This window comes from Quercus suber, unplaced genomic scaffold, assembly GCF_002906115.3.
Source record: "Quercus suber isolate HL8 unplaced genomic scaffold, Cork oak 2.0 scaffold_459, whole genome shotgun sequence".
Taxonomy (NCBI): Eukaryota; Viridiplantae; Streptophyta; class Magnoliopsida; order Fagales; family Fagaceae; genus Quercus; species Quercus suber.
Window position 1 is genome coordinate 210804 of NW_027069910.1, and position 13914 is coordinate 224717.

The window sequence follows — 13914 nt, forward strand, 5'->3', positions numbered from 1 at the left end:
TATATATATATATATTCCCACGCATCAAGTGAGCCTGCAGCTAGTTGCTCTTAAATAAGAGGTTACTTCAAATATCCTGATTGCTGGGTGTGTTCACAGTGAAGCAATTGAGGCCAAGGTATTCCAATTTTCATATATAACAGTTGTAAAGTATGAGATGAGGATTGTGTGAAGGCAAATTAGAAATGGTATGTAGATGTAATAAGGTATCAGGTATGCATGTGGAGAAATCGACCGCGAGCCTGATATGTATGCTTACCTAACTGTAGCGCCTATTAAATACATGATCACCTAACAAAACTGCCCCTTGAACATATGAGTATGCCATGAAAAAGATGTGTCAATATGACACCTCCACATGACAAATATCTCTCTCAATAATCATCCTTTCAAAGTCAGAATCTCTCTGCGTGCCACTCACACATACAAAGATAATTTCTTTTCCACTATTCTTGCTCTGTCTGTTATCCAAGGAAGCAAATATGGAGGATGAACTAGTGACAAAGCCCCTACTTGTAAAACAAGAGCCTGATAACATAAGCAATAGCAATGGCCATGGTGAGAGTAGTGGTGCTGGTGCCGCTGTTAGGCAAAATGATTCCAGTGCCACCTTTATTCTCATTATCAGCACCTTTGTGGTTGCTTGCAGTACCTTCACTGGTGGCTGCGTTGTAAGTACAATTACTAGTATTCAAAATCAGTAATATTGAGATTCTTGGGACATGGGACAACCATATTTTGTCCACTTAGTTAAAGTTTAGACTATGTTCTCAAGTCTAATTTGTTGATAAAGTTCATAGTTCAACTTTAATTTGAAATTGGCGAATGTTGTTCCTATAAATAGCATTGACGTTATCTGTTCTCTCTCTTTGGAAGAATGACTGTGCTTTTATGACCTTTTTTTTCTTTTCTTTTCTTTTTCTTTTTTATTTCTCTGGACTATGTTTGATTTGGTGCTATTTTGAGTTACGGCCTACTTACTTTCACCACAATCCATTATGATTTGGGTTAAAATACAAGGGCTTCGTCAATATGATAAAGGTTTGATAAAGATAGGCCTTAGGATTGAATCATTGATCCTAAACCAACAAAATACCAGCTTTTGGTGCTAGTGTTAAGTATTTAGAGTTAATCCGAGGTTGTGCCTTGCATGATAAGCTAACACTAATTGAAATTGAGGTTTGTCTGTTTGTGGTTACTTTGCAGGGAGTATATTCATCACTTGCTGAGTCTGGAATCATTGTTGATTTGGGCCTCACTGTAGCAGAGGTACATACAAATTAAAAGAAACATGTGCACCACACACACCCAGGAAAATTAAACAAAATTAGTACATTTTTTTCAGAATTTATCTTGAAAAATGTGGGCTACGACTTTTGCAACTGACTTGATTTACAACTGCTAAATGCTAGGTACTCAAGCTCATGCTTCATTTTAGTACATGTAGTTTTCCCTATATTTTGCAAACATGTGGGCAAGGAAATTATGGAATTAGTGATAGGAAAAGGTAGCAATAATGATGGCATTTCTAGTAAGTAGAAAAGAATTAAGGGACTCAATAATCATGCTCAACTAAATCAGAAAAATGGTCTTAAGGATCATAGTAAACATGCATAATAGGCCATGAATACTCTGCTCGCACTAATTGCAGAATGTGGAGCAAAACTAAAGTTTAGTCTTCGCTCCATAGCTCCGTCAAATAAAGGACTATGTCACTTCACTTTTAACAAGTTGGAAGAAAACTTCTTAGCAGTGGGGAAGTTAAAAATAATTTCAAGTGTATTCAACCATCACTTAAATTGGTTTAATAAATTATTCTATAATTCTCAGTGAAATCTCTTGTTTCCGGTACTTCTGCTGATATAGTTGACTTCTTCCCCTTCCACTCAAATGTGCAGTACTCAGTGTTTGGATCAATAATGACAATTGGAGCATTGATAGGGGCACTAGTAAGTGGGAGGACAACAGATCTCATTGGTCGTAGATGTGTATGTTTTTCAAGACCAAATAAACATCTCTATATATAGTGATGAGTTTGTACTTTTAAATCTCAAGTAATTCCATGGATCTTTTTAATGTTTTGATTTTCTGAAGCAGACATTCTGGATTGTGGATATGTTCTACATCATGGGGTGGCTGGCAATAATTTTCTCCAAGGTTTCATGTCTTGTCTTTCTCATCACCCTCCAAGGCTTCTACAAGATTTCTGATATAAGACATTGGAAGTAAATGTTAGAGCCATAAAAAATAAAACTGAAAACAAATTGTTTCTTTGTGTTTGTATATATATATATATATATTTTTTGATTCTATAGAAGGTCTGATGTTATTAGATAAGAGTACCAAAATAGTAAAAACAATATTGAAACATGCATATTGAATTGAGTTAGGGTCTTGGTCTGTTAGTTTTAATTGTCCATTATTTGTATGCTTTTATTTCATGGTATTAAATGTTCTGTTCTTGCTGAAAGGGTGTATGGTTGCTCGATTTTGGAAGACTATCACTGGGACTTGGATTTGGGCTTACCTGTTTTGTGGTAAATGTTGTAAGGTTTAGATTTTGAAATTCACACACTTATGAATGCAATGGTTAATAGTATTATCATCCACTGCCAACAGGGGCCAATATACCTTGCAGAAATAACACCAAAGAATCTAAGAGGAGGATTTATGTCAATCGCCCTGGTAAGTTGTGCCATTATAAATTCCTGCATTTGAATGAAATCTTTCTTTTGTCCCATCATATCGTTCATTTTACAGTCGATGGCAAGTTATGGCGCTTCTTTCTCCTTTCTCATTGGTTCTTTCATCAGCTGGCGCATGTTGGCCATTATAGGTAGACTTGTTTCATTTCATACTTGCAAAACCAATGGTACTTCCTAATGGTCTCTACACATTTTCATCATCAGGTTGTATTCCATGTCTGTTACTGCTCCTTTGTCTATTTTTCATTCCTGAGTCTCCTAGATGGTTGGTGAGTTAAATCTTGTTAAACTCATCATCTAGTTGTTTATAAAATTCTCATTGTTTTTAATATATAGGGACATGCAGAGTTAAAACCATGTTAAAGACAAATTTACCAATAAACTTCTAAATAGATGGTACTGGACCACTGCTTCACATTTAAAGTAGTGCAAGAATGCATCAACATTCTCAAGATCAGTGCAAATTTCTGCAGGAAAAAATTGGCAAGGAAAGAGAATTTGAAGCTACCCTACAGCGGCTTAGGGGACAGAATGCTGATACTTCTCATGAGGCATCTGAAATCAAAGTAACACATCTAGTAACTTAACGCTTTGGAGACACTACTCAATTTTCATTCTTCACTTAAGAAAAAATTTCTTATCCATTATTACCATATTTTTGGCATCTACACAAAATTAAAGCAGGATTTTATTGTTTTACAGGATTATATAGAAAATCTTCAAAAAATCTCGGATGACAAAATTCTGAATTTGTTTCAGCGAAAATATGTTCATTTAGTCATTGTAAGCCATGTAATTTTTCTCCTATATTCTCCATCTTGTGCTACATGATTTCTATTTGTTTTAATCCATGGATGTGACTCCTACTTTGTATAGGTCGGAGTTGGGCTGATGGTACTGCAAGGATTGGGAGGGCCCTATGTGTTTACGTTTTATATGAGTGAAATTTTTGATTCAGCTGGTAAATTGTAGACAACTACTATACTTCATACAGAGAATAATGCACAAAACTAATGTTTACATATAAAAATATGTTTCTTTTGTGACAGGTATATCTAGTACTGTTGGTTTTTTAGTAGTGGCTATTCTTCAGGTAAATCTTTAATCTTTATAGTTTAAATATTGTGATTCTGTTTGGTGAACTTCTCAGAAAATGAGATTTCCTCTGCAGATTCCTGCAACTGTTTTGGGTGCATCATTGATAGATAAATTTGGAAGACGAACACTTTTGATGGTTAGACTATAAATATGTCTCTCAAGTTTAGAAAGCAGTTGGCCAAATATTTACTATTAAAATCTGCAATGTTTGCAGGCTTCTGCATTTGGGGAATGCTTAGGTTGCTTCCTTACAGGATTATCATTCCTTTTGCAGGTTCCTTATCATAAAATTCAAACACCTCTATATCGATGATCAATTACTATAGTAATTTTGAATTTAACATGAACAGGACCATAACTGGTGGAAAGAAGTCAGTCCCATATTGGCGCTCATAGGTGTATTGGTAATGCAATTTTGGTTTTCCACTTTCTCTATTTACACAAGTAAATAAATAAAAAGCTATTTCATCCTTCGCACGACTACCACCACTACTTTGGTGTACAAACTGATAGATAATTTGATACATATTGTAATTGACTTAACTTGTCTATTTTTAGAAAGCATTGAAGTCTAATGATTGTTTTTGTTTAAGATTTTCCACCTATTTCCTGCTGGTTTGGTTATAGGGTTAAACTATTTGATCCTGCAATCAGGTATATCTGGGATCTTACTCATTTGGCATGGGAGGAATACCATGGATTATAGTATCAGAGGTTGGTTAAAATTATTGGGCTTGATTTCTTCTTCACTGCAATGAAAAATCCAAAATAACCGTAAAATTATAGTTCATATCAAGTTATGGTTCTCTTTCTTCAGATATTTCCCATAAATGTGAAGGGCTCAGCTGGAACCCTTTGCAATTTGGTCAGTTGGTTTTGTTCTTGGATTGTTTCATACACTTTTAACTTCTTATTCGAGTGGAGCTCAGCAGGTGATCCCTCCTCATTTCTGACTTCCTCTATGTTTCCCAGAGTTCTTATGCCTAGTGGTGACTGACCAATGCATGCCTTTTCAGGAACATTTTTCATATATTCAAGCATTTGTGCTTTTGGTGTTCTTTTCGTTGCAAAACTAGTACCGGAGACTAAAGGGCGAACATTGGAAGAAATACACGCATCACTGACTCATATTCTGCAATGAATAACATAAAAACACATAGTCTACCAATTATTGCATTAACATGTGCTAGATGCAATGCATCAGCAATTCAGCATCAGTGATCTTAATCAAATATTAAGATTTTAAGAGTTAAGTTTTGGTTTATTACCAAGGATTAAATGACATATAAGCAGTACTAACTGCATGTGAACCCTCAATTGGGCTCTCTGCTATGAATTGATCACACTTATCAGTCAGCAATATTGCAGTTGTATTCGAGAGGAAATGCAGCAAAGCCAAACTGCTTTTCCACTGGGAGCCAGCCTCATGCTATTTTCCAGAGTTTACCTAATAGACATGGATAATTATGTCTGACATGTCTCATCTATGTGTGAGGATACCTTCATAATTTCGTTTTCAATTATCTGTTCCAGGATTTTTTTTTTTTTTTCCTTTCTTTTTTTTATTTTAATTTCAAGCAATGTTTCAAAATCTACAAATAGAAGTTGTGAAGGAGAAAGCAACCTAAGTACTAGGCCAAGGACCAACCAATAGGGTTGGTCAAAACTCAAAAGCCCTCAAGGTTAAATTAGCTTAAAAGTTGTGAAGTACTTGAAAAGTAAAATTGCAAAGTGACAATATTCTTAGCTTTAAGTGATTTAGTAGGAGGTATTTTTAGGCTCTTATGGGTGGAGTTTGGTGAACACTTTTGGGAAAGTTCTAACTACCCATCATCGTCTCAGGTTGATTGAGAAAACATGACCCTTGAGTGCTGTCCCCAAAGCAATTGGTGGATGCCCCTTTATCTTGTGTTAAAATTATTTGATTAAATGATTAAAATGATTATTTTCAAATAATTTAAATTTTTAGAAAAACTAGCCGCGAACCCGCGCATTGCGCATGATAATTATTTTTATGGTGGTTTTATTAAAAAAAAATTTACAATTTAAACTAATCTAATAATGAGTAATGTATTAGGAACAATCATAAATATAATATAAGAACAATCCAAAACACCAAAAAAACGTAAACTAAAAAAAATTAATAAAACTTAACAATTATTAATTGAACCAATATTAGGATAAAATTTTGTTTTTGATAATCTATTAAGTAGTGGGCTGCATTTATAAGGCTGAAAATTGTAAAACTTATTTTAAAATTGTAGGGAAAATTATATTTTAAAAAAGAAAAGAAAAAAAAAAATGACGTGACAGCTAATGTGGCGCAACATAAGAGCAGCAGCATTAAACGTTACGCTTCAGCTTTTAGTAATACTAGCTTTTAAACCCGTGCAAATGCACGAGAATTACATAAGTACATGTATTTTCTGGTTTTCGAAAAAGAAAAAAACAGTACATCTATTTTCAACAAAATAAAAATAATGAAAATTTTGTAAGTCCACAAATAAATTTTTGTATATAACAATAATTAGAATCCGAGAAAGCAAATATATTCAAATAATTTTAGGTAAATATTTGGAGAAAACATTTTGTTTCAAAAGTCTTACTTAAATAAATTTAATTAAGTATGTAGCTAATGCAATTGAATTTATAAATTTTGAAAAATAACACTTTAGTATGCTATACATAAAAATATGTCTTGTCTTACAAATAGATTTTCTTTTAAGCTTATTCTAAACAACTAAAACTGTAACATCCGCTATGATGGAGAGAAATATTTCTAGCAATTGAAAAAAAAAATCCAGCTAAAGAGAATGGTGTGATCGTCCTTCCTTGAAAGCAAATTGGTGGGGAAGCAAGATTGTTGTTCATTTCACATTCTTCATCTTAATACTTCCTCAGCTAAAGAAATTGAACCCATGGACCTAAGTTTAAACAGGATAAAAATCAAAGAGATTTAGACATCAAATTTAGCACTAATTTTGATAAGACAATTTTAATTATAAAAATACAAACCAACCTCAAGAATATCTCATCATCTCCCAAACTAAATAAAACTTGCTTAATTTAATGTGCATGATAGTGGATGACAAAATCTTTGGTTTATGCAATGGTGAAAGACTAATGATTCCATAATGACATAAGACTTGATATGTCATATTAAATTTTTACCTTGAAACTACCCAACTACTCATCTAAGCTCATTTTTTCACTAACAAAATAAACATTTCCAATATGCATGATACTAAAAAACTGTATGTAGTCCTTTCCTTACCTTGCATAGACTATAGAAATACCTTTAAAATTCAAATGTAAATATAAAGTAAAGTGAAAAGTTCATCCTAGTGAAGTGGTAGATAAATTTAAATGTAAAATATAAAAATTATGCTTGAACTATGTGTTAGGTAAGTACACTTTGGGGTGTGAAGCTATGCGGTTTTGGCTTAATTATCCACCGTTTACTAACCTCTCTAGTAATTTGCAAAAATAAATATATTTAAAGCATTTAACAATTTGCTCAAAGTAAGAACCTACAAAAATAAGGAGATTCATAGAAACAAACTAACCTAAGTAAATAACTTAACACCACATATAAACTTGAAACACACCAAATCTGAAACCTACCAATTTTGGCCTGCAGTAATGTAATCAAGATTTCATCTCTTAAATTCATTTTTTTTCCCTATAAAATCTATAAGCTGACAATTTGGAACGCCAATCTACCATTCCTAGGAACCACAACGAATCAAACCATGAGACTATAGAACATTTGACAAAAAAAAGTTTAAAACCAAAAAATGGTTACAAATTTATGAAATAAAAAATCAGGGGAAAGTATTAATTTGAGGTATCATAATTTGTGCGAGGGTATGAAGGAACATATTCAAAGTTGAAATCAAAGAGATCTTTCTTACTGTTTGTGATTAAGCCCAAGTTATTACCCCTTAAAAAATTAAAAAAGACAGGAACAAACTAAGTAAAAAAATTAAAATTAAAAACCACATATAAGCTTGAAACACACCAATCTAAATCTTACATGACAATTTCAAATACCAAATTTTCTATTCTTAGAAACCACAATTGCATTTTCCTTGAAAGAAATAAATATTAGCATTTAGTTTTAGAATCAAAGGGTCCATATTTGATAATCTTCAAAACTATTTTAGTTCTATTTTTTTTTTATTACTCAACCCAAAGGTTGAAATTTTTGTGCTAACACTATCAAGAAAAATTTTAAAGGGAAAAAATTATATTGATGGTCTAACTATATATTAAATTACTATGCTCACCATAGTGGTTGAATCAAAGAGTTTCATAAAACAGTCTTCCAACACATTGGTCAAACTGGTTGCATGTCCACCACATCCCTTACTATATAGTGTAAACTGGAAACTTTGATAAGGCACAAAGCAAAACATAAGTTAGATACAAAGAAGACAGGACACAAACACAATAAAAGATTCAATGCAGACAGGACCAAAACAGAGCCCCTGTCTACCAACAAAGGACCAAAAGATATTCACATGGCAATTTGATGTCGTATTTGCATAGTACCTGACTTGACAAAGAATTCTGGGATCAATCGTATTAAAGCCAACACTTCTTATACTGGTTAATAGACTTTGAAGATCACCAATAGCACCTACACTCACCTAGTCTTGAATTTGTTTGTTTTCAAAAAGTTTCTCAAGCTATTTGCCGGATGAGGGCACAAAAACACTTAGAATCCCCATATGCTTCAAGAGTTACAAATTAAATAATAGATACATACAGAAAATTAAGTTTTCTTGACCTTTCAATTTAATTTAGTAGCTTTTCTCAAATAGTAGCCAAAGGTCTTATAAGTCAAGGATGACTGATTTGCATTAACATATGGAGGAAAATATATCATTGTAAATACAAAATTCCTAAGAAGAGTCAACATAAATGAGGTGCTAGAAACTAAGATCCTATAAAACATGTGATTGTGTGCCAGGTAATTAAGTATAATTATCTAAAATTCAAAAAACATCGCATGTAAATGAACCATTACAAATTTTGAACGTTTAGCAATACCAAACTTATATTTAACAACATAAAGTAATATTTTATGCTCTATTTTGTATATAATAATTCAACAAAATAAAACGTACTGGTTATAGGTAATTTACTACTATAGCAACTCAAACATTACAAACACAGGTGCGGAAAAATGTAAGAGACAACAAACCATATATAAAAACACCATTTGAAATTGAAACTCTCATTTATAGATTCATCACCAATCACAGCTGAAATCCCTCAGAATCAAGTAAACTTAATCCTTGGGGTAGACTAAAATCTGAAACCATCCTAGGTCATACGCATGGTTTGTTGCAACAGGATCATAGATTAGGTCATGAACAAAGCAAAAGTGTTTTTGGCTTTTAGTCAATTTTTGCTCTGCCTAAAGCAATTCAGTACCTTAGTTTTTTGGCTTTAGAAATTTCTAGGTTTTGCCAAGTGGCGCATAGAGTTGAAAGGACTCTCTACAATCTTCTAGGGAAGACTCTTACCCATACATTTGGTCATTTTGCAATTAACTAATTTGGCCTAAAGTATTTATTTTTTAGATGAACGGTCATAAAACATGTGATCTCTGGACTCTTGCTTTCTCTTGCAGAACACACATACAAGGTCAGACTTATCCCCATTTACCAACCATGTCAGGAGTGGGAAGTCTATCCACAAGAGTTAGCCAACAAATGAAGGCATGCTTGCAAATGGCAGCAAAAACACAGACCAAAACCCTCTCTAATTAACAACTGGATGCCTTTCCCTAATCTTATTCAAATTTGATCTAAACTAACAGACATCAAAATAAACAAAAATGCAGCAATTTATTACTTCCTAGGCACAATGAGGAGCATAAAAGTAACCCAGCATAGATAGTACCAATTCATGTCACAAAACAGAGCTAGCAAAGAATTTCATGCATAGTATAAGAAAAAATAGGAATGCTTTTGTCAATTGATCAAACAAAACAGGAGTTACGGGAAAAATATATCATGTTCCGTATTTTGAAAGTCAATCTCTCATAACTTTCCTTTTGGACTGGAAGATTCAGGCTCATGCCTATTTCTTTCCACAGCTGAATCCATGACCAGCCAAATGGGTTGTTTTCTTTGAGATTGATCTTGGTCTTCCTTCCTCATAATGGTTTGTGTGATTCTTCTAGTCTTATGCAGAGTTCCAATTTGGCCTAAAGTATAATGAACAATATAAAATGAAATTTTAGAATAAAAGGAACATTATAATTTTATCAAACAATTTGTAAGCATGAAATTAAAATGTAGTTACCATTACCATTAGAAAAATATTTCTAACGTAAAGACCTTCAATTACATACAGTTGGGTCGATGTTTGGGTAGAAAATGCCTGAGAAGTTCTTGAAGGACTGTTGCTTATTCATCCGAAATTGTGGTGCAACACTGTCTGCAAAAAGTAAGCACACCATCACATAGCTATGAAAAAACTATGTACATGTTATGTAATATTACCAATTGCATCACATTTGGTTCATAATTCAATTTATCCACCATGCTGATATCTTCTACACTTCATTCTTCTAAACTTTTGTTCATATTCATTGTTCATAAATGAATAAATTATATAGATTTATCACGGTATTGGGTGGGAAAAATCAAACCCAAACATCACATATTAATTCTAAGAGGGATTTCATCAAACATGTGGAATGCAACAAAAAATAGATATGTAGAACAGTGCAACTTTTTATCTGCGTTCAAAGAAACCCAAAAATTCAAATCAGGTCCAATTTAGAAACATCATAGACACAACAGCAAGCAACAAAACACATATTGCAAGAATTGAATATTTATATGAGCTTACCAATAAAATCTATTGTGGCCCAATTCATTGTCAAATAAAATCTAAGCCAAGAATCAATATTCGTTCAATGAAAGACCAAACAAAAATGCATTTTTTGGAAATTTTGATAGTTGCAAAATTGGTCAGATTGTAGGAGATGCTATTGTTTCTTGATCAAAAAGGAGGGTTCTTTTCAATTTCTGATGACACAAAATTGGTTTACGATTTTGGATTTTCTTTTTCCTATGTCTATTGGTTTGGAACGGAACATGCAAATGGAGAGAAAGTGGGCCAAATTTGGTAAACTACACAGAAAGAGTATCCGAAATGGAAAATTAACAATGTTATGCTAACCTTATATGAAGTTGCAGAAGCGAAACGAACAGAGCGTGAAGAGGGAAGAGTTTTTTTTTTTTTTTTTGAACGAAATGGAAACAGCAGATGATAACATTTTTGTTGAGATGTAGCACCAAATTGATCCATGAAGATCTGAAGAGTAAAGACATATACCCAAAACAAATTGAACCCAAATATCCCAAAGAAAAACCAAGTAACTTATATTAAAAACCATTATAAACCAAATTCCTTACTCAAAACCGAACCTAAGCCAAAACCCAAATTCAATTCAATCATATTTGACCCCAAATTTAAAGAACCAAAAAACAAAAACTATACCAGTGGAGGGTACAGGGTTTGACGGAGGCAGAAGCATGACTGTCTTCTCAATTTTTTTTTTTCTCTCCATTTTCTATGCCTGATCGCTGATCGAATTTTTCTCTCTATCGTTCTCTCTCCACTTTCTATTTGGACGGGTTTAATGTTTGAGAATCGAAGATTGCGTCAGAATAGCACCTCTAATCGCTAAATTCTTTCTCATCTAAGTTTTGGATTTTACTTAAAAGCTTCCTAGGGTCTTCGGCGCACCTCCCAAAATTTTTTTTTTTTTTTTGAACGAAATGGAAACAGCAGATGATAACATTTTTGTTGAGATGTAGCACCAAATTGATCCATGAAGATCTGAAGAGTAAAGACATATACCCAAAACAAATTGAACCCAAATATCCCAAAGAAAAACCAAGTAACTTATATTAAAAACCATTATAAACCAAATTCCTTACTCAAAACCGAACCTAAGCCAAAACCCAAATTCAATTCAATCATATTTGACCCCAAATTTAAAGAACCAAAAAACAAAAACTATACCAGTGGAGGGTACAGGGTTTGACGGAGGCAGAAGCATGACTGTCTTCTCAATTTTTTTTTTTCTCTCCATTTTCTATGCCTGATCGCTGATCGAATTTTTCTCTCTATCGTTCTCTCTCCACTTTCTATTTGGACGGGTTTAATGTTTGAGAATCGAAGATTGCGTCAGAATAGCACCTCTAATCGCTAAATTCTTTCTCATCTAAGTTTTGGATTTTACTTAAAAGCTTCCTAGGGTCTTCGGCGCACCTCCCAAACAATGTTTTATCATGGTGAAACATTGTAATTTTTCACTTTTTAATTTATCTTTTTTTTAATTGCAAGCGCGGCAGAGTTTTGAAAAGCAAAACGTTATAACGTGCGGCTGGTTTTACTTAAAAGCTGTACACGTGTCAGTTTTTAAAGGACTTTTTTTGCATTACGTGTCAGTCCTTGATAAAAATTTCTGCTATTATATATAGTATTAAATTAGATTAGATTAGATTAGATATAGATTAATAATTTAACACCATGCATTATTGCATATGCAAATCAAAGGTTGGTACAAATGTGACAATAAATATGCGAGTGACCAATTGAACATCCAACGAAATCTTTCGTCTCAAACACGCCATTTGTACTGATTTTCTTTGTCGCCAACTAATTTTGCTTGGATAGAACTAATGTTGACAAGATCGTTTGCAAGGTTTCACTCTGCTCGAGTCTCCTTTCTTGGGCCTACCAAAGGGGTCGTGGACCCACTTGGGCCTACTGCTTGGGCTTGAGAGCGTCAACCCTATTAACTGCCCTTAGCTTTCACTTTGTCAGGTGACTGAGGTGAGGAATTAAACGCGAAAACTAATAAGCCAACTATAGTTTCTGGCGTCATTGGTGAAGTTAGGGAACTCACTGGTACTACATAGCTGCTCGGTGAGTCCATTATGCTTCTTTTTATTGTCAAAAATTCTACTACTTAGATCACAACTATTCACATGGCAAACTATGAATGATAGATAAAAATTTGTGAGTCTATATGTAAGTAACATATAACTAATCACAGTTGCCACGTAAGATTTTTATACCAAAAATTATAATATTTTATATGAAACTAGAATTACACTTCTATTTTACTACCCTGACAAAATTTTATCTGGATTTCAGTAAAAAAGATTGCAATGGGGGCAATTGGCTGTTCAACTATCAGTGAACTTGTGGTGCTTAAGGCACTAATTGGCAACAGTCCATTTGACACGTGTGGAGTCATGATGTTAGGAATACCCCATGTCCTTCCTCGTTTCTCACTTTACCTTTCTTTCGTCCCTACTATAGATTTGTTGACAAAGCGAAAAATCAATGGATAAATCCAAAGGAAAAAAAATAAATAAATAAAAAAACAGTGTGTTATCACTAATTCTAAAGAAAATTCTATGCTTAGAATTGAAGTTTATAAAATTATAATATATATATATATATATATCATTTCTTTTTTCTAATTACTACCTCTAGTAGCATTTAGAGATGTGACCACAAGTTGCTCCAATCCACTTAGACTCATCTAATTTAGAATTTCTTGCATGAATGACATTCGTGATCACTTCAATCGCAAAGACTGCCTTGAAAATTCTTCTCCCTGAGTCCCTTGTTGAATTCTCAGTTGTAGTGAACATAGAGGTTTGGGGCTTCTTTTTATGTCATACAACACAAGTTCTCCAAAAACTTAAACAACTAACTTAATGAGCCTAATGAGAATTAAGATTCTTAATTCTCGATCGATCTAGATATAGTCTTGAACTTGAAATAAAACATTATAATTCAATCAAGACTTTTATTGTCATGGATTTGCCAACACTATTATACATAACATGGGCAGGGTGCAAGGGATATAACATAGCATAGGACAAAACTTATGTACAATTAATTCAATGGATATTATACCTTAAGTATTTCAATTAGATTTAACAACGTGACTACATTGGCTAGTGAGCCACAAAGTAAATTTAATTAACCATGAGAGATGATAACACATATTTTGTGTTATATTAGTCAATGTAATCTAAAGAACTATACCTAAATTTTGTTC

The 13914-nt window shown here is 33.1% G+C and overlaps 1 protein-coding gene and 1 long non-coding RNA gene across 4 annotated transcripts in view; one reads left to right on the forward strand and one right to left on the reverse strand.

Moving 5' to 3' along the window:
* LOC112037189 (sugar transporter ERD6-like 5) overlaps window positions 1-4944 on the forward strand; it is a 7730-nt gene extending 2786 nt beyond the window's left edge. The window contains exons 3-19 of the mRNA XM_065762442.1: window positions 474-671; window positions 1207-1269; window positions 1899-1988; window positions 2098-2157; window positions 2472-2537; window positions 2620-2685; window positions 2761-2836; window positions 2910-2974; window positions 3408-3488; window positions 3582-3666; window positions 3755-3798; window positions 3877-3939; window positions 4018-4077; window positions 4154-4207; window positions 4458-4517; window positions 4621-4735; window positions 4820-4944. Of these exons, the coding sequence (XP_065618514.1) occupies window positions 474-671; window positions 1207-1269; window positions 1899-1988; window positions 2098-2157; window positions 2472-2537; window positions 2620-2685; window positions 2761-2836; window positions 2910-2974; window positions 3408-3488; window positions 3582-3666; window positions 3755-3798; window positions 3877-3939; window positions 4018-4077; window positions 4154-4207; window positions 4458-4517; window positions 4621-4735; window positions 4820-4944 (1371 nt within the window). The remainder of the gene's footprint in view (window positions 1-473; window positions 672-1206; window positions 1270-1898; window positions 1989-2097; window positions 2158-2471; window positions 2538-2619; window positions 2686-2760; window positions 2837-2909; window positions 2975-3407; window positions 3489-3581; window positions 3667-3754; window positions 3799-3876; window positions 3940-4017; window positions 4078-4153; window positions 4208-4457; window positions 4518-4620; window positions 4736-4819) is intronic.
* A 1492-nt stretch (window positions 4945-6436) lies between these two features.
* On the reverse strand, window positions 6437-11587 carry LOC112037192 (uncharacterized). 3 transcript variants are annotated; one of them, XR_010624576.1, is made up of 5 exons: window positions 11328-11587; window positions 11007-11141; window positions 10128-10256; window positions 8093-10023; window positions 6437-6727 (listed from the first exon to the last, which is right to left on the reverse strand). It is a non-coding gene; the product is annotated as an uncharacterized LOC112037192 (long non-coding RNA). The 3 variants fall into 3 exon arrangements; XR_010624578.1 differs by having other exon boundaries at window positions 10122-10256; XR_010624577.1 differs by lacking the exon at window positions 11007-11141.
* Between the last annotated feature and the right edge of the window lie 2327 nt (window positions 11588-13914).